At 41.7% G+C, this 26,940-nt stretch overlaps 1 protein-coding gene across 13 annotated transcripts; it reads right to left on the bottom strand.

Moving 5' to 3' along the window:
- Nucleotides 1–725: 725 nt before the first annotated feature.
- Nucleotides 726–23,121, bottom strand: trim2a (tripartite motif containing 2a). 13 transcript variants are annotated; one of them, XM_069529842.1, is made up of 13 exons: nt 15,448–15,501; nt 15,165–15,324; nt 10,185–10,363; nt 9,275–9,512; nt 8,801–8,952; nt 8,246–8,426; nt 5,832–6,555; nt 5,257–5,360; nt 4,921–5,088; nt 4,045–4,225; nt 3,114–3,184; nt 2,862–3,002; nt 726–2,168 (listed from the first exon to the last, which is right to left on the bottom strand). In XM_069529842.1, the coding sequence occupies exons 3-13, from the start codon at nt 10,316–10,318 to the stop codon at nt 2,016–2,018; spliced, it is 2,247 nt and encodes a 748-aa protein (XP_069385943.1). In that variant the 5' UTR covers nt 10,319–10,363; nt 15,165–15,324; nt 15,448–15,501; the 3' UTR covers nt 726–2,015. The 13 variants fall into 13 exon arrangements, with proteins under 13 accessions (XP_069385943.1, XP_069385935.1, XP_069385936.1 ...); XM_069529834.1 differs by lacking the exons at nt 15,165–15,324; nt 15,448–15,501 and adding an exon at nt 22,982–23,121 and having other exon boundaries at nt 9,275–9,554; XM_069529835.1 differs by lacking the exons at nt 15,165–15,324; nt 15,448–15,501 and adding an exon at nt 17,962–18,145 and having other exon boundaries at nt 9,275–9,554.
- Nucleotides 23,122–26,940: the final 3,819 nt, after the last annotated feature.

The raw sequence follows: 26,940 nt of genomic DNA, 5'->3' as shown, positions 1-26,940 counted from the left end.
ACCATTAACTACAGTCAACTGCAGACCATATACTACATCTCTTTAGTTTATCTTGTTTTTTTAACTTCAGGAAGTCCCTACATGCACATTTCCCCATTTAGAGGACTTCAATGACTCCCAGATTACCCAAAGCATGCTGTCTCACATTATCTATCCAATTTGATAAAGTGATTGATTTGATTGACACTTGCCCTGCCCCCTCCTGCGACATCACCCCCATGAAGTCATGTGATTTCAGTCTCATGATATCCATGCTAAAGTCAGTGTCCTGTTGATTATATTTTGTTAGAACAGGAAATACACACACTTAAAGTGTCCCACATTACACAATGTCCCAGATTACCCGAATTCTCCCTACCCGTTTCTGAACGGAAAACCCAATGACCAAAAGACACACGGACCATTGGTGCTCATATTCGTTCAGTAATTGTTGGCTGGAATAGAACAACCTTCCCTGAGAATTTTTTGTTTGTGTGAAACAGAAAAAGTCTGCAAAATGTAAACTCGATTACTGAAGATCTAAAAACTAGATTTTGAAATTGAATAAATTCGAAAGCCTGGGGACATGAGATGGAGCCTGAAATCAAGTGAGTGATCAATCAAACAACGGAAACATGGAAACCTCTGAGGGGTCTGTGGCCCCTGGTTCAGTTGTCTGCTTTGACCTGTTAGTGGATACATGCCAGCTATATCGTCTTATTTCCTAACAGATTACAACACAACCATCTTTTCTATGGGCACTTTAATTCCATTTGGCATAACAAATACAAACAAGACAATGGAAAACAAATAATTTAACACGATTGTGTAGAAAATAAAAGACCGAAATTCAGGACACCTGATGAAAACTTTGTGTAAAGACAAACAGTTTTTGACCAAGGCTTTCAAATAGCAGCACAGTGCATTTTCACAACACACTGCTTAACTACATATTGCATCTACAGCTTGTTAGTTCTATAGATTATTTTTCCTTGAAAGATGTGAGAGCACGTGGAGAGGATGGAAGATGATCACAGTCCTGTAATCTGTGTGTGTGATGTACGCTGCAGCACAATGAACTAACCCTGTGAGTGAGGACTGACTCATATTACTGAGTTTATTTTCAGCACTTCAGCTATTTATTAAATATTTACTAAAATGATGCACTTAATCACGGCAGATTGTGTAAGTCGTAATGTCAAGAGGCTTCTTACACAGCAGAAGTCAGCATGTGTGGTACTTTCATTTATCACAACACACACACACACACACACACTCTCTCACTCTCTCTCTCTCTCGTATCTTGCACACACAAACCCTGAAGTATGGTTCATTTAAAGTGATGTAAATTACACTGACTCGTCATTTTCACACAGATAGAAGTATTTCAATTGAAACAGTGCCTCTATTCAAAGTTGATGTTGTTGATGTTGTTAAGTGAGTGCTTGAAATAAATGTCTATATTGTGCAAAGTGATATTAGCATGCACAGAGATGCCGAATCATGCTGGAAAATACCCTGCAACCTGCTGGGATATTTTTTCTTTTATATGGTGACCAGGCAAAATGTGAGGAGCATTTACTTTCAGGTGATTTTCTTTGCTTTAATTTAACTCTCACTTAAAACAGTGCCCAACCATTTTTTTCTTCTCTTTTACGAACAAGTGCAACAGCATCATTTTCCAGTTTTCCTTCCACATCACAACAAATCAAAGATCTAACATTATGTACAAGACTAAAGCTTTATTTTGCAAATCAGTGTGGGTAAGATGGAATGTGAAAACGGGTGAATGTGTGACACCTCAGTCAGATACAGATCCTCTTGCTTCATTCACGTCACACAAAACATCCCTGTTTTGTTTCCTCGGGGTCAAACAGGACGCCACACGTGGAGAACAGTCAAACAGATGGCACAACGACAGCACGATTCAAGGATGAATGGGTGAGTGCAAAATGTGCCGGTCGCTTCGTTCTTCTAATGTGTGTGTGTGTGTATTTATGTACAGGTGTGCAGTTTGTGCGTCACAGGGAGAAGAGCTACTGCAGGTAGCGGTAGACTTTGAAGCAGTGGTTTCCAGAGTCTGCGACCACAACGTGTCCGTCAGAGGTGAGAGCCAGACCCTGAGGGCCGTACAGAGGGTCTGCTGACGTGTTGATGTACGAGAGGAACGAACCGCTGCCGTCAAACACCTGAGAGACAGAAACATCATCACTGTTAGGTTTGTGTTTGTGTTAAACCAGGAGTTGTGCTAAATGTGACAATCAAATGTTTAGATGCGATACAATGAGTGTGAATGAATATTACAATACAATAAAAAATGCATAAATGAATAAAGGGTGGTCTATGAAGAAAAAGTTAAATAAAAGAAATTGGAAACACTATCATCATTTAGCAATTAAAATACTTCTAATACTACTTTTACTACTACTAACAATAATAATATTACATTTATATAATATATAGAGCACTTTTCACAAAGTGCTTTACACTGGCAACGAAATAAAACATATTGTTTGTGTGTTGTTATGGTGATGAACATATATATTTTTGGAAGTATCAAACAGCAGGGGGCGATGTTGTCAAAAATATTGGATCTTGTCACATGAACCAAACTCCAAAGATCAAATATTTGCAGGAAGCATTGCTACACATGTATTGATGATTAGCTTCTTCTGCACAAGTGAAAATGGTGCAGTGTAATATTACTGATGTAAAGACGGCAGGATGGCCCAACTTAAATCAATCATGTGAATCCAGAGTCCATCTGTGCAACACGAGGTCTGTGTGTGGAAATCACACGCAAATTCATATTCTGTGATCCAAATGAGAATACTTGTGTTTTCCACATACTTGTTGTTCTGTACTTTTCCTTTTGTACTGACCTGAATCCTGCTGTTGCCCCAGTCTGCTACTATAATGTTTCCATTAACATCCACTGCCACTCCTGTGGGTGCGTTGAACTGACCGTTTCCTTCCCCGTTAGAACCAAACTTCAACAAGAACTCTCCTTCTGTGTTGAACACCTGCATTTTGAAATATGAACAAATTAAAAAAAATATCTCTCATAAAACATCAGCAGCTTTTAGAGCGTGCACATCTGTAATACACTTCCGCTGCTCCTGAACTGAACTTACCTTCACTGAGTGATTGTGGAAATCAGTCACGATGATTTCATTGTTGTTGTTGACGGCAGCAAAATGTGGACCTGAATAAAAGAATGAAACAGTTTCTCAGATACAAATTCTGATCTTAAACGAGGTTAAAGCAACAGTTTGTTCCAGCAAACTGTGAGAGAACCGATGTTTTTAGTCGACGTGCAGTTTTTTAAGTAGATGATGCAGTTAAGAAAATCAAAACAGAAAAATGAAGAAAGAAAAATCAAATCACTCATGTTCAGTGGTCCAACATGCTGCTTCGAGGAAACTTGAATTCTGAATCTAATTATTAAAGAAGCATGTTTTCTATTGGTATCAGTGTAATGTAGCAGCATCTATTTGTTTTTCTGAGTTCATGACTCTTCTATACATTTTGAAACTAGATGTGATTTTGAACCTAGTTATACATTATTTTCTGGACTAATATGAGGTCACTGTGATGAAAGTGAGGCCACCAAGACCTTGACCTTTCACCTACGACCACCAAAACCAAATCTGTTAATCTGTGAGCTAAAGTCGAATTTTAAAAGATTTTCTCATGACGTTCTTAAAGTTATCGTTTCACCAGGTGAAAAGGGTTTTGTGACATCACAGTGACCTTGACCTTTGACTTAAGGCTATAAATCAAATCAGTACTTTCTTGAGTTCAAGCGAATGTTTGTGCAACATTTTAAGAAAAACCCCTCAGAGCATTCTTGAGCTATCATGTTCACAAGAATGAATCAGATGGACGGACGTGTGGACGACATGAAAACATGATGCCTCTGGCCACAGTCTGTAGTCGGCGTGGAGACATAAAAACTCAGCGGCCAGAGGATGATCTCTATGTTTCCTGGACTGAGCGTCTTCATTCCACATGCAGGTGTGCACAGGCTGCAGAAAGACTGTAGGGGGCAGTGCAACGTATTACCATTGAGTGTACCTGCAAACTGCCTGTCCCCGTTGCCGCGGTTACCGAACTTGGTGACCAGCTTGCCATTGGGCTGAAAGATGAAGACGCAGCACGCCTTGTTGTCCACCACGATGATGTGGCCGTTTCTGTCCACCGACACACCTTTAGGGCCCATCAGCTTCCCCGAGCCGATCTTGCTCTGCAGCAGAAAAGTACTTTATGACTTAAATATATAGTAATATTAGTAGAGTACATGTTTAGTATCCCCCTTTTTAAAATACATTTAACATTATACTCAAAACATTATAAGTTTTCTGTCCCCATTTTCTAAAGAAATGTGCCTTTAGTTGCTTTAACAAGTTCTGTTTGTGCAAGATAATTGAATATATAAAGTGATCACTCTCCACAAAACAGACATAAATAACAGAGTAATTCACATTGTGATGTTGTTTAAGAGAAGATTCAGCGACTGAGCCCGAGGCCACAGCATCTGACATTTCACTGGTGCAACAGGATTGTAAATATCAGAAGGAAAATTCCAGCATTAACTCCCGAGACTACAGTTATTCATACTGACTTAAAAATGTCCACTGGCTTCTGTCATTCAGGGTCAAAGAATCCAGAGAAAATCTTTGTATGTTCTTCGTGTTTTTTGAACATTTTCATAATTTTACCAGATAATAATTGATGGCTCTTGGTGGAAAAGTAATCAGGCCTATTTGAGGGGCTCTATGAGTGAGTGCAGTTCAGTGTGGATCCAAATATAAATCGACTTCTGGCAGAAGAGATGTTGAAAAATCAATGGGAGCTTCCTGGTAAAATAAAATAATTTTAAATCATTTGACTCACTAATCTGTCCCACTGACAGTGTGAGTATAAAACACTGTGACTCACCTTAAACTTGCCCTCACTTGAGAAGATGCTGACCCACTTGTTGTCATAGTCGGCGATGATGATGTCACCGTTCGGGTGGACGGCCACACCCGTCGGCCGCTGCAGTTGACCCGGCGTCCTGCCCCGGATACCGAAACGACTTTTGAACTGGCCGTCGTTGGAGAAAATCTGTGTCCCACAATCAAAACAGGAGGTTTTAATATCTGTTTTAACATGAACATGGCACAGAGTCAGTCGGGCAGCAAAGGTAAGTGGATGAAGCTCCACCATGACCTCAATCTTCATCCTTCAACATCTGCAGCATCTGTTTACCCAGAGCAGGAATCATTATCTTACCTGGACACACTGGTTGTTGCTGTCTGCGATCAGAACCTTCCCCAGAGAGGAGGCGGTGACTCCCTGCAGGTTCGTGAACTCCCCTTTGTTTCTCCCTTTTGTTCCTGAAAGCATGAAGGTGTGTCATCAATACGCAGCCTCTTTCTTTCTGGACTCTTACTTTATATATCAATTTATCCACCAACTACTTTTATTAAAAGTTAATTAACTGATTAGTCTATAAAATGTTAATCAATTACAGACAAAGAGCTCATCATAGTTTTCAAAATTCTGAGGTGACATCTTCAAATGTTTTGTTTTATCTGACCAACAGTTCAAAACTCAAAGATCTTTGAGTTTACACTGATATCGTCATAGTAGATTCCCCCAAATATTGTCCTTATTCAAACTGTTGTAACCTGCATGAATTCAAACGATTTAGTCTAGAAGCTTTATTTGACTTGTGATCCAGCAGAGGGCGCTCACTACCAGCTTGACCTATTCGCCCTCTTGACCTATCAGTAAATTGAATCAGTTCCATTACGAATACATTCAGATGAATTGTAAAATTCGTTCGGATTTTATTTGTCTCTCACCGATCCTGAAGATGAGGTCGTCCTCGATGGGATTCTCTTTCCTCCTCCCGGTGCTGTACATACTGGCCGGCCTCTTGATGGCCTTCTGCTTGACGTGCCCACTGCCCGGAGACTTCAGCCTCTTCTTCACGCCGTCTGAAGTGGGCGACACGTCGATGGACTTGGTGGCCTTTATCTTGAAGGGGCTTCCTTTAATGTGTTGGTCGTACAAACGTAGCGATAAGTTAAAGTTCCCCTCCTTCGGGGCTGTGAACAGATACTCGTAAGTGCCGTTCTTGTTGTCCAGTATCTCTCCTTCACCTTTGCTGCCATCGGGTGAGGAGATCTCTGCAGTTATGACCGCGTTACCCATCTTGCACAGTTCTCCATCTTTGTCTTTAGTGGTCACGGTGATGGAGGTGGGTACGCCCACCACGCAGTGCCGTAACGCCTCGCCTGTGGCCACAGACTCAGAGGCCACCGCGTTGGTCGTTACGATGGTGCCCAGGTTGTGGATGGACTTCTTCAGTCCGTCTGTCTCCACCAGGAAGTCCAGCTGGTCGTTCTCGCCGGGCTGCAGAGGGAGCTCCTGGTGGGCCAGCTCGATGAGACGCTCGCTCATCTGCTTCTTCACCAGCAGCACCTCGGCCTCTGTGCCGTGACTCAGGGCCTGCTCCGTGAAGTTACAGCTGCTGTTGATGCCCTCCTGACCCTGAAGCAGGGTGTCCAACTGGGCCTGGAGCACCTAACACACACAGAACACCAGGGGGCAGCAGGGTAAGTGTGTGGATGGATACATCAGTGGTTTCCAATTATTTTTTAGACTAATGATCATTTTCGAATATGATGATTAAATCGTTCAGCCTTTTTTTTCCTCATCAGTTTGCAAATGATACTTTTTTCAGTTTTTTTCACTGTTAGATTATTTTTCATTTATTTACATGTTCAAAATAAATGACTACATGAAACAAAAATGAAAAGTGTTGTCTTGCACTACCTTGCCACAGAGCAGTTAGTGTCAGTATCTTATATTTGAGGAAAAACCTTAAAATAAAAAACATAATCCTGTGAAGCAAAGATGTATATTCTTCTTTATTCTTCTTTGTATTCATCTCACAGCCCTGCAGATTAAATAAATCTGATTAATTTCCAGGTTTGATCCATTGAAAAAGCCCTCACATAAAAAAACATCATTTGAAACAATGAAAGTGAAAAGAATGCTGCAGAATATAAATCTGGATCATGATTCGTCAGTATGAAGGAAGTGAGATCATATCTCGGTACAAAGATGGTGGCAAAACAAACAGTGGGTTGTTGTTGTTGCTCATGTGCAAACTGAAGACCTCACTGTCAGAAATACAAAGCTGAAGCTTCAGTGCAGAGAAACAGAAGAAGATCTGTCAGACGAGGTTACATCATCATGTGGTGACGAGCAGAGTCTGTCATTTACTGACCGATAACAACAGAGTCAGTCTCTATCACTAACGCTACCAAGTCCAACACATTCTACACGTTTTGTCACGTCTACACATTCTGTCTGGACATTCTGACACCTGCTGGATGTTTGTGGTGTCATTGTCTACTCCTCTACACAACAACAACACATATATGGTCTATGCTTTGTTTTGTAACCAGCAAATTAGAAGTTAACATGAGTCAAATTTAGATCATGAAATCTGCCTGTACGCTGTATGTCAAGTCATGTTTGTGGTAGTCACCGCTCTTAGAGCTGATTTTTAGCCATTTCTCCTTGTTACTGGAATAACAACACACTCATTAAATCACAGAAACACTCACCCGCATCTGAGCATCACACTCTTCTCCAACAAGAGAGGCCATTAATCCATCTGTCCCAGTCTTCTACTACCCTTCTCCTTTCACACTCATTCACACAAGATCTTTTCTCTGCTGCTCATGAAGACACACCCAGAGTCATACTGTACATACAGTGCACTGGCTCCATCTAGCTACAGCAACAGCAACTCCCACATCTGACATCCCCCAGTGTTTTGACTGCACACCAGCCAGAGACTTGCAAATCATTAGCGGCCCACGTGACGCAGCTCTCAGATTTCCAGGCTCTGAACCAGACCTGGTGATTGGTCCTCTGGATTAGGGTGGTGCACCAGCCCCCCCCGACCCCTCATGTCTTCCAGTCTGTTAATCGCCCGTCAGACCAGCTGAGCCCGACATGATGATGAGTTGAGCTGTGACACGTTAAGTGCTTTCCCAAAATACATTAAAACAAGGCCGGTGCTTTCTCCATAATTTCCACATGTAATGACCTCAAAAATCTTGATAACGTCTGGTTGATACAGAACTCAAACAACACTTATCGTGACTGTAACGACGGCCTGATACGACCAAAGTCTCAACCCCACATCCAAGCATCGCTCTGAAACTACACCCTGACAGTTCTTTGTGTCAGACCTCACCTTCTGCTTGAGGCCATAGTTGACCTCTAGCTCCATGAGCAGAACGCTCTTGCGGACATTGAGGGTCTTCTGCAGCTCATCGAACGTGGTGTGGATGTCATCCTCGATGGAGCTCTTCTGACCGGTCAGCTGCTGCAGGATCTCCGACAGCGTCTGCAGGGACGAGTCGATCTCCGGTAACCTGGGAGCGACGGAGGGAGAGCAGGACTGAGCAGAAATGTCTCATGTGTACTGTCTTCAGTCAGCAATCACATGACAGAGCAGCATGCACAAGAAGGAGGACTGTGGTTGCTTCATTCATTCCATCACAGCTCGGTCGGAGTGATATGCACAAAGTCTGCAGTGAGAAGGGCAGCTGTGACTTAGGAGGTAGATTCCGGCTCCTCTTCTAGCCTGAGTGCCCTTTGACAGGATACTAAACCCCAAATTGTCGCTAATTTTCTATCACATACCCTAATTGCTTTACAACAACTGCAGCGTATAGTGGCGTTGTATGATCTATGTATGAGTGAGTGAATATGGTTTGAGAAAAGTGCTACATATACAGTCGTATACCTCTTCTTGACGGCGTCCAGCTGGTCCTGTAGCGAGGCCTTGTGTTGTTCCACGACGTCTTTAAGAGGCACTGTTGGATGTTCTCCGTGTTCGCCGCTTGTGCACTCCTGACACATGGCTGTCTCACATGGAGGACAGTAAAACTCCATGACCTAAGCAACGAGAGAAGAGTCAACATTAGACCTAAATATGGGGTTGAGTGGAGATCAGTCCACCATTCTGATCCAGACAAGGACCGCTGTGAAATGTTGTGCAGGCGACGTTCATGATCCCAAGAAAAATGAAATCAAGGGACTTTGGCGGCTCCCTGACTTTACCTCCAACTGAATGAAAGTATTCTGACAATTATTGGATTGATCGCTTTGATTCATGGTTTCCAGACAAACAGGGTCCCCGGACATTTCTTTAGCACGACCACAAGGATATTGGTTATATATATAAAGTCTACAAAGTGACAGTGAGTGTGACTCTTACGTTGCCTCCATGGTTGGGGCAGGAGAGCAGTTGGCCTGTAGCCACAGCGGTGATGTTGTTGAGCACGGCGGCCTCCTGGCTGCAGCTGTCCGGCTCCCGCTGCAGCACGTCCATCAGGTTGGTGATGAAGAAGTTGTTCTGCAATGCCGCCACACCCTTCTCCGGCAGGATCGAGGTCTGGCGGCACACGGGGCACGAAAGTGTGAGGCTGTGGGCCGGGATGTAGTTCTGCAGGCACCTGGAGGAGGAGTATTGATGAGTGGGAACGTTCTGGACAAAGCTGAATCAAGAAGAGAAAGGTGTGGGTGGTGAAGAGTGTGTGATGCATTGAGAAGGGGAAAGATGAAAGACTCTGCTGTGCTGAATACTGACAGTGATGCTATACTGCATGGGATTATATATTTAAGACTGTGACTACATGGAGATTTAAACAGAAGGTTTCTTCAATTAGAATCTTATATCCTCCGTTTACACAAGAAAAATCATCAGCGTTTAACAAAAACCTTCAACATCATAATTTACTCATGAAATATTAGATATTTGACCTTTAAGTTTCCCTCTAGAGGTTGAAATCTTAAAAAATGTTTATAGCAGCACCATAAATGGAATTAACTAAAGCTTAACAGGACATATGTAATGATATATAATGACAATGACATATATAATCTCATAAATAACATATATAATTTCCATCTATCGCAAGAAAAACAATTCCTGGATCTGCCCCCCCTTAATCGAGTCCAATCCAAAATTTGATCAGTTCGTCCTTGGACCATATCCCACCCTTCCACCAAGTTTCAAGAAAATGAGTTCAGTAGTTTTTGTGCAGTCCCAGTTCCAAGACTTTGGAAACATGACCTCCTAGGATATAAAAAGATGAATTTGCTAAACAAAATGAAACTGGACTCACCTCTCACAGAAGGTGTGCAGGCAGGGCAGCACTTTGGGGTTCTCGTAGCGGTCCAGACATATGCTGCAGATCAAGAACTGCTTATCGATCTGACGGACCACAGGGCTGGGGAGAGTGGAGCCTTCACTGGCCATCCTAAAACTCTGACATACGAGTCCCTCTTCCTCTTTCCCTGCACCCTGCAGAGCGACACAGAGACAAACTGAGGACGGAGCAGAGTGATCAAAACGCACACAGCGATGACCTCGGGGACGTGAGGAGGAAATCTGTGGGTGGTGAAGATCAAAGTTTGAAACTTGAGGGAAAAATACCTGCTTCCTTCCAGGAAAAGGAAATACACAAGCAGACTCATCAATCAGCTTCTCAAACAGAACCGCTGAAGTGTTAAAGAGTAGAAACATTGACCGTCAACAAAGCAGAGGAGCTGTGTCGTCCATCTTTATAATCCAGGCAAGGAACAGCCATTCCTGACCTTACTGCCCTTTAAAACAGAGCAGTGTCTACACGAGACCTCTCGACACTTGTTGTGTTCGCCCGTTGAGAACAATTCAACCAAAGACGTGTTCAGATCACAGAGTCACAGTTGACTGAGCAGCATGAGGACATGTGACCTCATGTTACCTCACATATAGAATTAATCAGTATTGGTATCAGTGTTTTTAGATCTAAAGCTACATTCAGACATGCACAGAACTCTGGATATTTTCTTGGAATTTTGCTGAATGTAAGAACACAAATGTCTGGGTCAATAGCTCCAGACATTTTCTGGGACCTTTTCCTGCCAACAAACTAGTAAAATGTGAGGGAGTGGGAATGTTGACGTTAACGTTTCTAACATTCAATGGAAACAAAAGTGGAAAAAAAACCCAGAAGAATACAAATCTCTCAGGATATAAAATAAGAGGTGCCCTAAATGAAGAATTCTTGCTGAATTCACACATTATATCCTGCCTCCTGCATGTTCCGCCCAGACGCCACCCCTCATCTGAACGCTCCAGACATTTTTCTGTTTCCTGCTGCGTTTTTCATATGTGAAAGACAAACTCCAGAAAATGTCAGGACCTAATTTTGCTGCCATTTTCCAAAATTCACGTCTGACAATGGCTTAAGTGATCTATCAGTCTAGTCATGCGGTCAAACTTGAAGAAATACTGAAACAATAATAATAATTTTTCCACACTTCATGTTATTCATTTTGTTGTGTTGCAGATTTCCTGTGTGACCCCTGGAGAGGTCCCGGCCCCCATGTTGGAAGCTACTGCAGAGACAGTGTGTCTGAGCTGCAGTGGAGCTCGGTGTTTGTCATAAAAAGCACTTTAAGTCATAAATATTTGACGATAAAGTAAAAGCAAAGCACTCATTGCTCAGCACATGTCGGTGAGGAACAGGAAACTGGAACTACCAAAATAAAATGCCTTGCACAGTAACAATATTTACACAGATTCTTCATTACCCTGTAGACGTCCAATGTGACCTGTATTTATTCGGCTTTATCAAAAGCATCTTTTCATGTCAGGATTTTCTCTTCTGTCTGATTTTCCTGTAACATAATCTGGCAGCTAACTTAGACACAGAAAGTGTGTCAGTGCTTTTATTGTCTCCTCACACTGAAGAGGAGAGGAAACCCTCAGGGACTTTTCTTCTTTCTCCTCCTCTCTATTCTATTTTCATTAAATCTCTCTCTCTCTCTCTCTCTCTCTCTCTCTCTCTGATATGCCTCTCGTTCCCCTGTCTGAAAAGCCTGTACCTGCGATGTGGTGAGTCTGTAAGCCTGAAAACACGAGAGCGGAGGATGAAATTACTGTTGTGATGAAGCAGTTATGGGTTATTACCAACATTTTCCAATATGTCACACAGCTGGTATGTAATGTGTTTGCTGTGAGCTGCTAAATAGTAATGACACTGTTGGTTTCAGTCCACTTTAACAGAGCTGGTTCAGCATTTGAAACAGACACAGCAAGTTACTGTACCTCACACAACCTCAAAACATTCTTCACAATCTAATCCAACATTGGAGCAGAAGCTAAAACAAGTTTTAAAGCATAATTTTCTTAAATCACTCATGTGTATCAACACGTGAAGGAAGTAAATGATCTGCATCTGATATTTAAATCACTGTACACCTGCACAAACATGCACAAACACAGATCAGGCTGCAACTCACCAGCTTCTCAGACGAACAGGCTGAGCAGACGAACAGAGCGTCAACTATTGCACTGATTACAAATCTGAAATTCCTTTAATCCCTCTGCAGACAGACACAACAGGACAACAGAAGCAGCTCTGTGTGCTGACAGTGCACAAGGTCGCAGCAGCCACAGAGCTCTCCACTCTTACGTAATCAGATCCGTAGCAGTAAAGCGGAATAATTCCTGCTGGACTGAGCTGTCAGATAATACACACAGAGGAGGGTGCACATGGGAAGGAGGAGGAGATCTTGTTGGAGAGACTCTTTTTGCACGTGGTGACGCCAGGAGAAGATAGCAATCATGTAAAAATATGAGAGATCTAACAGTTTTTCCAAATATTGAAAGAGGATGACTTACAGTGCTGCATCTACGAACCGATCAACAGGCGTCATCCACCCCCTGTTCACAGAATCCCACTGAAACGCAATAAAATCCCTGGTGACCTGCCTCCAGGTCACATCAGTGCATACATGTAATGATGTTTCTCTCCAAGCGACAAGACAAGATGTGTGCGAGCATCACACACAGCTTCCTCCCTGTGTTTGTGGGTGTGCACACACACGTGAGCAAAGTTGAGGAGGGGCGATTCAGCTGGATTGTGTTTCCGTTTTTACATCATCTCTCCTCCCTCCCTCCCTCCCTCGCTCTCCCTTTTCACTTCCTCTCCTCCCATCACTTGCATTCTTTGCTTAGCCTGTGTCCCCTATTCATCTCCCTCCTCCTGTCTGAAGTAAGTGCTGGCTCACTGCAGTGCAGCGAGCGTGTGCAGCATCAGGAGTATGTGAGCGAGTATTGGCTGATGGCTGAGGATCTTAACAAATGGAGAGAAAGGGGGACAGCGGTGGGGATCTAACTCTGTGCGTATGTGTGCAGGTGTGTGTGCGTCCTGCTGACTCACTGTTCATGCAGAGACGCAGAGAAAGAGCAAAGAGGCAGAATGGAAAGAAAGTAAAGAGGAAGAGGAAAGAGAATCATGATGTGAAGCATAAGGGGATTAAAGTATTACCAAAAGAAAAGACGTGTGCTCAGGGACTCAAAACACTGATGTTGCACACATTCCTCACATCCCACACATTTGTACATCTATCTTAGTGAGGACATGAGCATAATGCATTTCCTAACCCCTTACTCTGACCCTAACCAAAACCTAATTGTGACCCAAGTCCTAATGAAACTGAAAACAGTTTCCCTGAAACAGTCCATTAAAGTGGGTCAGAAAGTGAGGACCGGCCAAAATGTGATAACTTTCCTGAAGTGTCCTGTCCTAACTCAATTATTGTGTGCAGCCAAAGCAAAACCTTATGTAAGCTTCACCATGACTTCACCTAATCATAACATCAACCTAACCACAATTCACATCTGACCACTAAGTTTAACCAGGACCTCAGGAATTAGGTTTTGCCTCATTATGACCAGGCTTTGGTTCCCATGAGGTCCACTGGTCCTGACATGGTCATTGTTAATACTTGAACATGTCCTATTGAGGTATGAAAAACACACACACACACACACACACACACACACACACTGCATCGTATGACCTTGCAAAGGTTGATTTCACGCTGAGTAATCTCGTTCACAACATACTTTAGTTTCTGTGTATTCCTGCAAACTAACACATACATAAACACCGAGGACATATGAGGATCCCACTCTACAGGGAACTGGTAAATTATCTCAGGAGCATAAAATATTTTGTTGGAATGATGAAACATAACCATGTGGAGACATTTAAGAAAGAACTTCTGCCAGATAGTTCAGAGCTGAAATCAGCCTGTTAGAGGAAAGGCGATATCAAGAAAAACATTATGAAAGGGTTTCCACAGTTGTAGATTAAAACCTCCATCAATGAGAAAATAAAACCTGAGAAATGTCTCAACACAAATCTGACTCTTGACATTGTAAAAATATACCTATTTCGCAGCGTCCAAGACTATGAATCAACATGCTGATTAAATTGCAATCCGCAATCTACCAACAAATAACAAAATGCTAAATAACTAGGTGAGATCATTTCTATTATTCTGTCTCAAAAACAGCATGAGTTGAACATGACAGAGGCTTTTCACAGACTTCATTACGCCTGGCAGCTTCAACGCTGTTCCAGTGATCTCATCTGAGCCGCTGCCAAACTGACTCTGAGTCAGTCAGAGGAGCACGACACAGAACAACAGAGGCCGACGTAACCGTGCAGGAAGAAAGAAAAACAATACAACGAGCAAACAGTCATCACCCCTGATGTTTTAAAGGTACAGTTTGTAGAATTTAGTGACATCTAGTGTTGAAGTTGCATGTTGCAGCTGAACACACCTCACATCACCCTCTCCTTCCAAACATGAAAAAGAACCTGTAAGAAGCCTTTAATTATCATAAAAACTCAAAAGGAGTTTAGTTTGTCCAGTCTGGACTAATGTAAAAAACATGGCGGCCTCCGTAGAGAGGGTCCCCTCGATATAAATATAAAGTATTTAAATATAGAGAGCCATAAAGAAAACTACAATTCATACAATTTAGATGAACTAGTGAAAACATCATGAGGATTATTCTACTTTAAATTTCTGCCAATAGTTCCCTTTACCTGAATCTTACACACTGGACCTTTAAGACACTGTAAAAGCTCCATGACACGACAACAACAGCTTTTACACCAAACATGTAAACATGAGCTGTAACTAAAAGAACAAGACTTCCAGCATCCTCCATCAAAACAACTTGGACCAAGGAACTTTAACTGTTGTGTGCAGAGATTCTGGGCCAAGCCTTAATTTAAAACCAGCTCATTTCCACTCACCAGAACCAGAAGAGGAAGCAGCTCATTAAAGCAGGTTTTAGGTTTTCATGCGGGATGCAGAGGTTTGCATTGAACGTTACTCTGGGTTTCCCTCTGGTGTCCGTCCAGCAGCTCTTTCCAGAGCACTGACCTCAGCTCTTTCTGTCGTCTCTGTCTGTTTCTAAACCCAGCAAAACAAAACGCCATGTCACGCTGCACAATGATGACGGCGCTCAGTCCCAGCGACCACTTTGTAAACACGTTAACCACCAGGCAGAAGACAAACAGGTGAATATGTACAGACCTGGAGACCAGCTGGTTTGTCTGACTTCACCTGCACATCGCTGAATGTTTTCACAATGTTTTACTGTGGATCACTCGTGAGTTTGTCAGGTTGAAAGTCCAATAGATCACATGCAGGTCTGAGGAAATGTTTGTGTCAGAGTCACAGGAAAGGTAAAGGCTGCACGTCTCATGTTTATTTTACATTTGACATCAGATTTTAAACATACATGAGTGTTCCATTACATCACGAGTGTTTTATTTTATTTGGTATCATTTATCATGATTATTTATTGTTTGTTAGTATAATTAATATTGTGATTTATTATTATTCAATTATGATTCATTTTTTATTTAATAATTTCTGTTCATCTATGCACAAGTTATTCACTTCAGAAAAACTACCTGAAACTGTTGGAGGACTTTTTAGAAGTTACAACTAGGTTAACATGTTTCTAATGTTATCTGTATATAAAACAAAGGACCTGAACATTTGACATTTAGGGAAAACTTGTTTACAGAGTGAGAATTTTGAGTACCATAAGTACTGTCCTCTGAGAAAATAAGGAAACACACCTGTCAGTGGGTCACTTGGATGCCAATCATCCAATCTGGGAACATAAGAAACAACTGAGATGACTTGGACCTGACACTTTCAACAAGCAGCAGACTCAAATAATGCAGCTCAACTAAAGTCACCATAATCAGGAGAGGATCATTAGAACTAATGTTTATATGTGAGTTGTTTGTTTTTAACATTTATTGTATTTTAAATCCTGTCAGCACCTAAAGCAGATGGTCGGCCTTTAAGTCTTATGTCCATGGTGTCCCCTGGTAATGCACTATTCCAACAACACAAACAAAAACAGCTACGTAGCAGCTTCAGGATGCTAAACAAACCTTTGTGTTTCAGTGAAATCTGTGACTTTTATGGCTTTTATTGCTGCAGAAGACGACACAAGCCCCCACCCTCAAATGTAAGACCACTCTCATGATAATCTAAAACAACCAGCGAGTACAGGATGATGAGAGATTACAGCGGCAGAGCACTGAACATCCCCTCCTCCAGCTCCACATCCCCCCTCCCCCCCAGAACGTTCTAAAACCATCTGTTAAAAAAGAGCCACTGATTAAAGTGTGTTGGTCGAGTTTTTGTTCGTCTGATCGTATTTACTTGTTCCTGAGAGAAAGGCTGCGCTCCCAGGGAATAAGGAAGTCAATGCATCACATGGTTTTATATCTGCCAGCCTTGTATCTGGTCACACAAGATAAGACAAAGCTGTGCCACAGTCCCTGTGTCAGTGCAGTTAGCTGACCTCAACTTAACTGTCTTCAGATGTGCCAGCATCAGACCAGAAACTGTTCACGCTGCACATCTGTCAGCTAGAATTCACTAAAACCAAAACACTGACCAGCTTCACATGAACAGAAATGTTGTGACTGCTGCCCTTATTCTGAATGAGACATTATTACCAGCATTATGACATTTACATGAGTTGCTAATAGAATATAAGATTAATATTCCTGTAACATGTTACAGTTCTACTGCAGTTTTACCCTCCAACCCAGAACTTGTGTCGTCAAGTAGTTGGTAACTGCTACATGATGCAAAACTCTTAAAGGATGCAGAAACTCATTTATATATATTCATGTGGACAGAGCCTTCTGTCTGTATTCGGCATTTATGTCATCTGTATTTGTGCACGTCTTCTGAAAGCTAGCTGCGGACGAAACAGACGATATGGAGCAGTACCACAGGAAACCATGGGGGGCAGTGTGGCCAAGAGTTCCAGCGAGGTGACCAAAGAAATTTAAAAAAAAAATTGTATTGTGCCCATGTCCATGTAAACACGTCTACTGTGAATCATTTCCAGACAAAATGTCCCTTTTTAGTAAAACAGTAACCGATGAGAACATTTCTAGTTTTCATTTACTTGATCTTTAGTCAACTGGTCAACTAGTCTGACACAGTTTTATCAATAACATATTCTGTACCCTGCATTTATCTAAGAAAAGATAGTGCTGTGTGTTTTGCAGATTGTAAAACCCATGGAGACGAAAACTTCAGGCCATGCAAAGCAGTGTATGAACATGCCGCTGCTTCTCAAGGACAGATGAGCTGCAGCCAGCGAGCATGGCAAACAGGAAAAGGAAATGAGAGTACATACTGATGTGTGTACAGAATTCATGCACCTGCTCAGGAAAGCCTTTTAAAGCCCACGTGCTGAGAGTAAACAATGTTTCTCAGAACGTGAACACCTGAGATCGTTTGAAGTGCAGCTGGAACCTGTATTTCTAGTATCTCCTCAAAACACCTTCTGCACAACAACCTGGAATTACAGAGGCATCTTTTAATAATAATCTGCTCCGGTTACAGAAACCAACCACACAGATGTAGACTCTACTTTGCATGAAGACTTCTCCAAATCAACACCAGCTGAGCTTCTTCTTTCTTTATATATTTAATATTTTCTCTCTTCTAGTCAATTTCCATCTCATCTTTTCATCTCTCAATCCCCCAAAAAATCCCACTTACTTCAACTCCATGGCTTCTCCCTTTGCTCTCTCTTCTCTGGGGTGAAAAAAATAAAACCAACACTGCTCTCTGTCATCTAATCCTCCTCATCTGTGATACACTGTGGTGTGTTCAGTCAGTGGGCAGAGAGGGGAACTCCTGAGAGGCCTGAGCTGCTGTTACAATAATCCAAACAGACTGACAGGGTGCCATTGGGCGAGCGGAGATCGAGGGGGAGGGCTCGCCACCGGTGTAGAGGGCAGGGATGGACCAATCGGTGGCCAGGGAGGGGTTGGGGTTTTGAGAAGGATTGTGTTGCTCTTTAACCCCAGTGAGGGCAAGAGTCCCAGAGGTTTGAGAAGCATGGAGGAGAAACAGATAAAGAGTGAAGGAGGGCAGGACAGAAAGAGAAAGACAAACAGGAGTCTCACTCTTTCATTTGTCCAAGTGTTACCCTGCACATGCAGGTCGTGGAGTGTGCATGAGCTTACCTTTCTATGCAACAAGCTTAAGTGTCCATGAACATTGTGACTTACTGCAGAGTCCAAAACAAACAGTTTTCCTATTCCTGAGAATCCTTGACGTACCAACAAGCCTGAGTCACAGTAACTGAAACAAGATGCTGCGGCATGGCCAAAGAAAGCCTCCATAACCACAACTGTTGTCTGAGTGATCACCACAGTGCAGTCACGTACAGTACACAATATCTCAAATAGCAAAACTGCAGTTATCCACCAGTGACACAAGCATGTTACTATCGCTCCTGTTTGCCCCCGGGGGACTGAAGCTGGTAAACAAGACAGAAGTGATGCAATGGAACGGAAGACGCCAACTCAGGAGAGGTAGGAGGAAGAGAACGAGTTTAACCACAAATCAGCAGGATGAAACTAAAGCTGCGAGAAACAACGATCTGGCCCTCGACCCCCCAACGTGCGCCAGAGCACAGGTCCTGTTGTGAAGACCGTGTATAAATCTGGTCTCCACTTCATCCCACCGTCTGGAAATGAAGCTGTAATATCTTGGATATGAACGCTGCCATGTTGCAGAACCCGCCGCTACATGTGCTCGACCAATCACGAGGCAGTCTCAGTGGTCAATTATGACATTTCACCTTTGTTCTTAAAACATATCAGAATAATAAAGACTTGAATAAACATCAGTGTAATAAGAACTACCTCATTTGATCTGTACTTTGACTTTTTAGTTTGGGGCATGTCCCATCTTCTAACATGGAGGAGGCAGGATTTACGACATACACTGCAATCAGTCACCAGGTGGCGATCATGACACTTTGGCTTCACTTTTGGGGAGCAATCACACAGTCTATCTTTATGCACAGTCTATGGTCCTGATGTTAAGTTTGGGGCAGATCTGACCATAACCAAACAAAAATCAAAAAGTCTCATGGCCAAACATCAAAATTCGGGACGTGATGTTCTGCGTCAGGCGACAACTGAACTGACCTTATTAAATAATGATATAATGATGTTAAAGATCAGATATTTGTTGCCTGATTTTGAAAATCTCTACCAACATGTTTCACTTTATGTCTTTTCATGAAGCTTTGATAGACCTTAGTTGAATCATCAGTGTCAAATGACTAAACTTTTCCATTTCATTGTTACGACATTTGCAGGAAAAAGATGTATGTTTCACATCAACAAAGTAACATATACTGTGTTTTCAGGGCTGCACACACACACACACACACACACACACACACACACACACACACACTACATATCACACACATATGCCCCTGGAGAGTTTCCTCATCTCTTAAGAGCTTTAATCTTATTGGCCGGCCCCAAACAATGTTTGTAGTAATTATCCAAATGCATCTGTTTTCCTGCTGTACATCCACTCCCACTTAACCGGATTACCTACTGCACAGAAAGTGGCTCCAAACGGAAACAGGAGTCCCATTATTTTATTTATTTCCTTGTTAGTTGTATAATGTGATGATGTAATTTGTGTGATCAGGTAATGGGATCTGTTGAATTTGGATCTGGATGTAAAAGAAAATATCAACCAGAAGAATGTGAGAGGGTTTAAATGAGATGAACAGGTGATACAAATCTGAAAAACAAGTGTGACATGGTTCATTACATTTCACACAGAGATAAGAACAGCTACGGTCAAAGGACGAGAACAGAGTCCAAATATTAACTGAACTGAAAATGAGACTCTGCACCCAGAAGAGTACAAAAGTTATCAAGCTATCTGACTGACACACACACACACACACACACACACACACACACACACACACACACACACACACAATGATTTACTTTAAGGATCATCATCAGGCCATTTTATAAGTGGGTGATGTTGTTTTTATGCAACGCTGATGCCCCCTGCTGGCTGACACACACATTACATACTGATAGTGTTTGTGTAGGAATACAGATCCAGTGAAAAGGTTAAAGGTCACGCTGACAGTAAACAAAGTTTTCATGAAAAAATAAACTGAATAACTAAATACCTTTGTGTTTTGGAACAAAAGAAATAACCTGGTGATTTCACCTCGAACTCTGGTAGATTGACATTGACATGTTTCACCATTTTCAAGTCTGACAAAGAAGCACAACCCGATCATATCAGATTCAACTTCTTTTTCATCGTTGTACATTGATCATCCTGGGGTTTTGAACTGATGTGATCGCAGGGTCTAAAAACATACTGTATGTGTGGGTATATGCGAAGGTACCCATAGTAAAAACTGAAAATGTCAATATAATGAAAAGAAAACTAAAACTGGTGAAAAGATTATACTAGTGACTTCTTATGACCTACTATTGAATACATCAACTCAAACTGTGGCTCTTTTGTGCAGTACATGAAATATAAGTTCCCAGTCAAAAAGTCAGTGTTGTTACTGGGACTTCTCCAAGTCTTCTACTCTCGGACACGCAGACTTCTCAGTGGGTTAAGAGTCAAGCTGGCTGAAGCCCGGCGTGAATCAATTAGCGGTTATCAGACAGACGCTGCGTCGCCGTGGTCGAGCCCCAGCAGAGCTCGTAGATCCTGAGAGGTCACGGTGTCGCAGTGCAACATAAACACACGTAAACCCTGAGGGCCTTCAGTCAGTGGACCGCAACACAACATCAATACCAACGCCAGTCACCGTTTGCATTGGGAAAAAGCCATCAAATCAAATCAAATCAAATCAAATCAAATCAAATCAAAGTTTATTGTCACATGCACCAAATAACTTAGCGTCATCAGAGCAGTGAAATTCTTGTGACATGGCAGGCAACATCTACGCAGTAGACGGGAAATACAACTGTATTGTACTAATACAAATGAAATCTACTAAAGCACTAAAGATGGAATGTTAAAAAGTGATCAATAGATATTTGGATTGGATCATAGGCCGTAAACTGAGCTTTGAGTTACTTGGATATTTAAGTGGCTCTTTTATGAATAAAGATTCAGGGTCTTTCATGGTAATTATGGTACTTGATGATAATCACTTTTATTATTCAGATTCAGGGTCGAGATAAAATACAACAGGACATAGATTAAAACACATTAATATATAAATACTGATGTCTAACATAGAGACAACTACACCAGTGTCTGCACAGCAGGTACTTGTAGTGTTCAGTTCTAAATTATTGATGATAGATGATAGATGATTAAATTTTCAGTGTCATTAAGTCAGCAAATAAATGTATACATGAGATTTCTGTCTGAAGAAGCTCTGAGCACTTTATACAGATTTGTTTTCCTGATTGAACTCAAAGATAATAGTTGTAGGTATCATTTATTTTAAGGTTGTTGTTGTCCAAGGTTCTATAAGACGACATATTTAAGCTCAAGCACAGAGTTCATGATCAGTCAACCAGAGGAGAGTCTACATGACACTGAGCGGCCTGATGCGTGATGGTCGATGCATTGTGACGTGTCAGCCAACAACTGTGTGTAACACCGAGGTTAACGTTTCACTTTGCATGACTCCACAACACTGACTCATCTTATTGAGCTGTTTTGGTCTCGATCAGCAGGAGAATAAACCTTCAGCTGCAGCACAGTCGGTGTTTACTGCAGCGGAGGCAGAGTTACAGTGTTTACTGCACCACTCTCTACTTCTTATTCCACCAATATCACAAACATTGTATTCAAGCTCTAATGTCACAACGACTGGAAGAACTTTTCAAATAAGCAATGGTTGAGACACATGTTCATTTTTGTGCAAAGAATTATTGATTAAATTAATTAAACTGCATGGAGTCCATTAGCTTAGCTTAGCATTAAGACTGGGAGCATGATGAATGATTTGTAGCTTCATTAGGAAACTGTGTACAAAGATGGACGACATTACAGCTCCACAAAAGTGAGGCCAAAGTATCATAATCGCCCCCTGGTGGCTGGGTGCAGTATGGGTTATAAGCCCCGCCTCTTCCTGAGAAATGAATGGCTTCCTGACAAACTGAAACGATTTTATCAAACAGTGACAAAACAGGATCGTTTAATTCTGTTAAAATACTTTCATCAAGAACATGAACCTTTTCATATTCTCTGTTAAAAGTCGTGAACTTTTCTAGCATCAGAGCACAGATCTAACTAAACACATAAGTCAAGTTCAACTTCAAATTTCACCTAAACTGAAGCCTTCTGACGATAAACCTGAAGATTTGTTTAACATAAAGTCACGTGGTGTTACAGATGCTGTTTGACTCTGTTTGACAAAAGCATCAGCAGCTTCATTCAAGTTTTCCCAGATTTAAGATGCTAACACAAACACGATGCTGCAGCTGCAGATTTGTCCTTGGAATCGAGCTGCAGTAAATGGATTAGTACTGAAGTGCCTCACGTTCATAAATTAACAAGGACGCAGGCAGAGTTTAGTCAGGAGACCGGCACTTTGAATGATTGGATGCATGTGTAATTCTTAATTGAAAAAAAATCTCATTCTGCATCTTGTAGCAGTTCTTCTGGTTCCTGCAACAAAATCTCTCGTGAAATCAAGTATAAACATTGACTCGACCCGTTTTCCCACAGAAGCACATGCAGTAGTTTCAGTTCCACTCACCTAAATGTGTTGTTGTCTGCTGCTGTGAAATCTACAGAGACATGTGAATGTGTTAGATACCGGCTGTGGTCCTCACGCTTGTGTTCCCTGTGTAAACTGCTCTGCTCGTCTCTCCTGCAGCTCCGTCCGGTCTGCAGCTCTGCTCAAACTACAGCTCACTTCTCTTCCACCTCATTTATTAAAGGGATCCGCCGACAAAAAGAGGGAAAGGCAACTGCAGCCGGTTTCACTTCAATGAGCTAATCCAGTCCGAAAAAACCATTAATATTACATTATTGTATGTGTAAAAATAGAACATGCATGCATTATTTCTATTCTGTCTCTACAGTGGTTATGAAAGCAGTGTTGTGGGATATGTGATGCACTGAGTAATAAAAACACAGTGAATATTTGAGGTTAAAATATTTTTAAAGCTAAATTTACACTGTTTCTGGTTAAGTGTTCATAAAACATAGAACAACTTCAAATTTGATCCTACAAAGGAATTCTGAAGCCAGATAAAGTGCAACAGCAGATAGTAAGTCAAATAAAAGTACTGCAATACAAGAAGTCAAGAATATATATATATATATACATAGTATATATCAGGGCCCAAACACCCTCTCAACCTCAATAGAAGTTAAAGTTAGTAAGAGAAGTCAGAACCTAAACAATAACACTAAAGATGCAGTTCACACACCAGAGATCCTACAAGAACATGTCTGAGCTGACATAGTTCTGAGGAAGAATGGTCCAGAAGGTTTGATCCACAGCTACAAAAGTGATGATGTGAGGTTATCGCTGCTAAAACGTTCAATCAGTATGTGTTAATGTGTAAATGTGTTTGTCTGTGAAGATCCGATCACATTTTATGACCAATTAAAGCAGAAACTCAGGGAATTCTAAGGGTTTTATATGTGTAAACTTACAAAACTGAATATTATGTATTAAAAGCATCAAATATGAAGCTGGGGGGGAATAAATTGCTTTTCACTGACTATATTTGCAAAGTTTCTCAGCCTCCTGATGGGACGTCCCAGCACCGTTTGTAACTGTGGTTTCCAGTCGGGCCCCTCCCTTCTTATGAGGGAGTCTGTTGCCGGGACAACCCTGCATTATGCAGCAGCCCATGAAAGACTCTTTTCAGATTAAAAAAAAAAGGAACGAAAGAAAGAAAAGAACAGAAAGAAAGACAGAAACAGGTTATTTGCATTCCTTTTCCATTACTGATTTTGTGAAAGAGAGAGAAAAAGGCGGCATGTTTATTGTGTGGTGTGTATCGGAGGAGAGGAAGGGGGGGGGGGGTGATCATGCTGTATCTGAAGGCCTCGCAACTATTTTAGAAAACCAATGCAGAGTGTGTGTGTGTGTGTGTGTGTGTGTGTGCCACAGTCAAAGGGCACCTGCTTAACATGCACTGCACAATCTCAGACCCACAACCAAGATTTCAGTTTGTTTCAGCATCGCACCTCTGGTTCTGTTAACAGGTTTAATAACAACTTCATAAAAGTTTTTTTAAATATATTAAAATATTGTGTACTGCTTCTTAAATATGTTTAGGTAGGTCTTAATCATGTTAATGTTCATTTAACGCTACTTCTGTTGAACTTTTTTGAAGAGAAATGTTTTCAGAATTTGTAAAGTTTCTGTGTACAAGAAGTACAAGTACAGCACTGATAAATTCACAAACTCCAGTAAATCCTCTCAGTGTGGATCCACATCATCTCTCTGCTGTTACACAAACATAACGTAGTTCATGTCTAAACTCAATTCTCATTATCAAACTGAGCGTCAGAGGGGAAGTCGATGAGCGAGGCTACATGTAAACGATCAATAAAGCTGACACCACAGTGTTTCACAAACGTGCACCGATCCTGTGAACTGTGCTCGTTCAACAAAACCAGAGTTTAATGATCCGTCATTTCACGTCACATGCTCACAGCTGTCCGCACCTGCTGCTGTCGTCAGTGCAGCAGAGCACGATGGGATTAGCAGGAAGCTCAGTGAATGAAACCTCTTTGGTCTCATTCATGGTACTTTGATATGTTCAAGACCAAATTGCAATAAAAGTTTGGTGGGGGAATTGTGATTATGTGAAGTTTATTTTTAGTGTGAAACAACTTCCCTGAAAATACTTGTAGGAGAAAGTACAGACACAAAGATGTTGCATTAGCTGCTGGATCTTTCATCGACAACAACAAAAACAGTTTTGTTCCCAGTTACATCTCTTTATCTTTCCTCCTCTCCTCTTGAATAAGTAAAAAAAAGTTCATGTAAGTCTTGATTCCTCTCTTGAATAGGGAGCAGTGATTTAAGCAGTGTTTGTGCTGCACGTAGATCTCAAACCCCTGGATAGATAAAAGAGTTGAATTATGTAGATGGTGCTTTTCATCCAGACAAACAGCAGCTCCCCTGTTCACTGTGTGCTACAGGCCGCTCGTTCCATTGAGGCGGACGCACTGAGGAAAACATCTTTTGTAGACTGTGACAATTCTTGTCTTAAATGTGTTTTAAACTGGTTTTTAATTAAATGAACTGTGCAAACATGGAGGTTTTTCACATTTCAATGATCATGATTTGTCTCAGCTGCAGGATAAAATAATGTTGTTCTGCTTCTCAATCTGAGCAACCATGAAAATGTTGGGAGTGAATCAATAATAATTTGATTAGGCCTCTGAATATAAGAGCTGTAACTAATATAATGATTATTCTGTTGATAGTTTTGTGTATAAAGTGTCAGAAAAGAGTGAAAATGTGAATCACAGTTTCCCAGAGCTGCTGTAAGATTCTAATTTCAGCACAAAACCTGAAAATATGACTCAGAAAAGCAGCAAGTGGAACCAAAAACTGACTGAAACGATCGTTTGATTATTGATTATGTGTAATTACAGCAAATAGTCGATTATCACAAAGCAATGTGTAAAGGCAGAGGTAAGGATTTCATTGTGACCTGGAAAGGAAGTCAGTCAACACAGTGCGTGAAACGTGTCTCTCACCCCATCTCTGCTTCAGTGTCGTCTCTGTTCAGAGGTTTGAGTTTCATCACGTGTTCACGTCATGTAGATCTGAAGACAGAAGGAAATCAACAATCAGCTGTCAGAGAAAACTCTTCCTCTCCTGCACGCTGACAATTCATTTACATTTGTTTCCGTCTTTAACTCACACTAAACCCTCTTCCTCTGCGTGGACCACAAACTCGTGGTGGTGTTTACACTGTGTGTTAATCTCAGCACTCCTCTGTTAATCTGACACTGATCACCCCTGTGGCTGTAGTAGAGTGACTCTATGAGACCCAGGCCTGCTGGTGATGAGCTGCGGAGGCCGTGGTGTTCAGCTGCTGTACGTGCATGTGTTTGTTAAAGGTCACAGTGATGCAGGGAGACAGTCAGTCAGTCGTGAGGTCATCACCAGGACACTGTGGGAAAAACAGTGTGGACTGTCCCCTGGTGGTAAAACGTATATTTGAAGAATCAACTCACAGGAACTCTGGATTCATATTTTTCTTTTGCAATATTGTTTTTTTTTTTGCTTGTGTGTATTTGATGTCAGAGAAAATCAACAAAACATATCTGAACAATCAGTGATGGAGGATTTCAAACTGACCAGAGGGAAGATGTGCTTTTAAATTCTAACACCAACAAACACTGAAAATCACTAAAGACGTTGTAACTCACTCCTGTGCAGGAACACTGTCGTGGTTAATCCCAGTGGTTCATGACGGACGTGACGAGCAGCAGAACATCCTCCAGCCTGATGTTTTATCCACACACACACACACACACACACATGCAATAAATCAGAAACACAGACTGCTGCTGTGAGAGAGGAGCAGTCAGGACCTGCAGCAGGAGGAGCAGCAGAGTGAAAGCAGAGATCCTCCTCTTCAGGTGTTAGACTGAGCTGCAGGATAAAGAGGGATTGAGAGGAACATAATCCCTCACACATGGCTCCAGTGACTTTGATCTGGAGATTAACGTGGC

Source organism: Paralichthys olivaceus, chromosome 8 (assembly GCF_024713975.1).
Source record: "Paralichthys olivaceus isolate ysfri-2021 chromosome 8, ASM2471397v2, whole genome shotgun sequence".
Classification (NCBI taxonomy): domain Eukaryota; kingdom Metazoa; phylum Chordata; class Actinopteri; order Pleuronectiformes; family Paralichthyidae; genus Paralichthys; species Paralichthys olivaceus.
Note: the sequence above shows the minus strand (reverse complement) of the source record. Positions and strands in the feature narration are given on the sequence as shown.

Bases quoted from the DNA above. Each gene is read 5' to 3' on its own strand.
- trim2a (XM_069529834.1), bottom strand. From the start codon at position 10,318: ATGGCCAGTGAAGGCTCCACTCTCCCCAGCCCTGTGGTCCGTCAGATC. The intron at 9,555-10,184 runs GTGAGTCCAGTT...TTCTTGATTCAG, and splicing joins CTGCACACCTTCTGTGAGAG to CTTTGTCCAGAACGTTCCCA. The intron at 2,169-2,861 runs GTCAGTACAAAA...TCTGTCTCTCAG, and splicing joins GGGGCAACAGCAGGATTCAG to GTGTTTGACGGCAGCGGTTC.